Raw genomic sequence first — 348 nt, forward strand, 5'->3', positions numbered from 1 at the left:
CTGTGCATCCGTGTGTCTCCCTGTGTATCCCTGTGGCTCCCTGTGTCCCCCTGTGCATCCCTGTGTCTCCCCGTGTATCCCTGTGCATCCCTGTGTCTCCCTGTGTCTCCCTGTACCTCCCCGTGCATCCCTGTGTCTCCCTGTGTCTCCCTGTGTCTCCCTGTGTATCCCTGTGGCTCCCTGTGTCTCCCTGTGTATCCCTGTACCTCCCTGTGCATCCCTGTCTCCCTGTGTATCCCTGTGCCTCTCTGTGTATCCCTGTGTCTCCCTGTGTCTCCCTGTGTATCCCTGTGGTTCTCTGTGTATCCCTGTAGATCCCTGTGGCTCCCTGTGTATCCCTGTGGCTCC

At 58.9% G+C, this 348-nt stretch overlaps 1 protein-coding gene across 1 annotated transcript in view; it reads right to left on the bottom strand.

Annotated features, from left to right (window-relative positions):
- Window positions 1-6: 6 nt before the first annotated feature.
- The window catches only part of LOC113942162 (protein LIAT1-like), a gene marked incomplete at both ends in the record, with an annotated part of 2,312 nt that continues 1,970 nt past the window's right edge, over window positions 7-348 (bottom strand). Inside the window, one exon of the mRNA XM_027633303.1 lies at window positions 7-344. Coding sequence (XP_027489104.1) covers window positions 7-344 — 338 coding nt within the window. The remainder of the gene's footprint in view (window positions 345-348) is intronic.

The sequence above is a fragment of the Corapipo altera genome, unplaced genomic scaffold (assembly GCF_003945725.1).
Source record: "Corapipo altera isolate COAL_440 unplaced genomic scaffold, ASM394572v1 131360, whole genome shotgun sequence".
NCBI lineage: Eukaryota > Metazoa > Chordata > Aves > Passeriformes > Pipridae > Corapipo > Corapipo altera.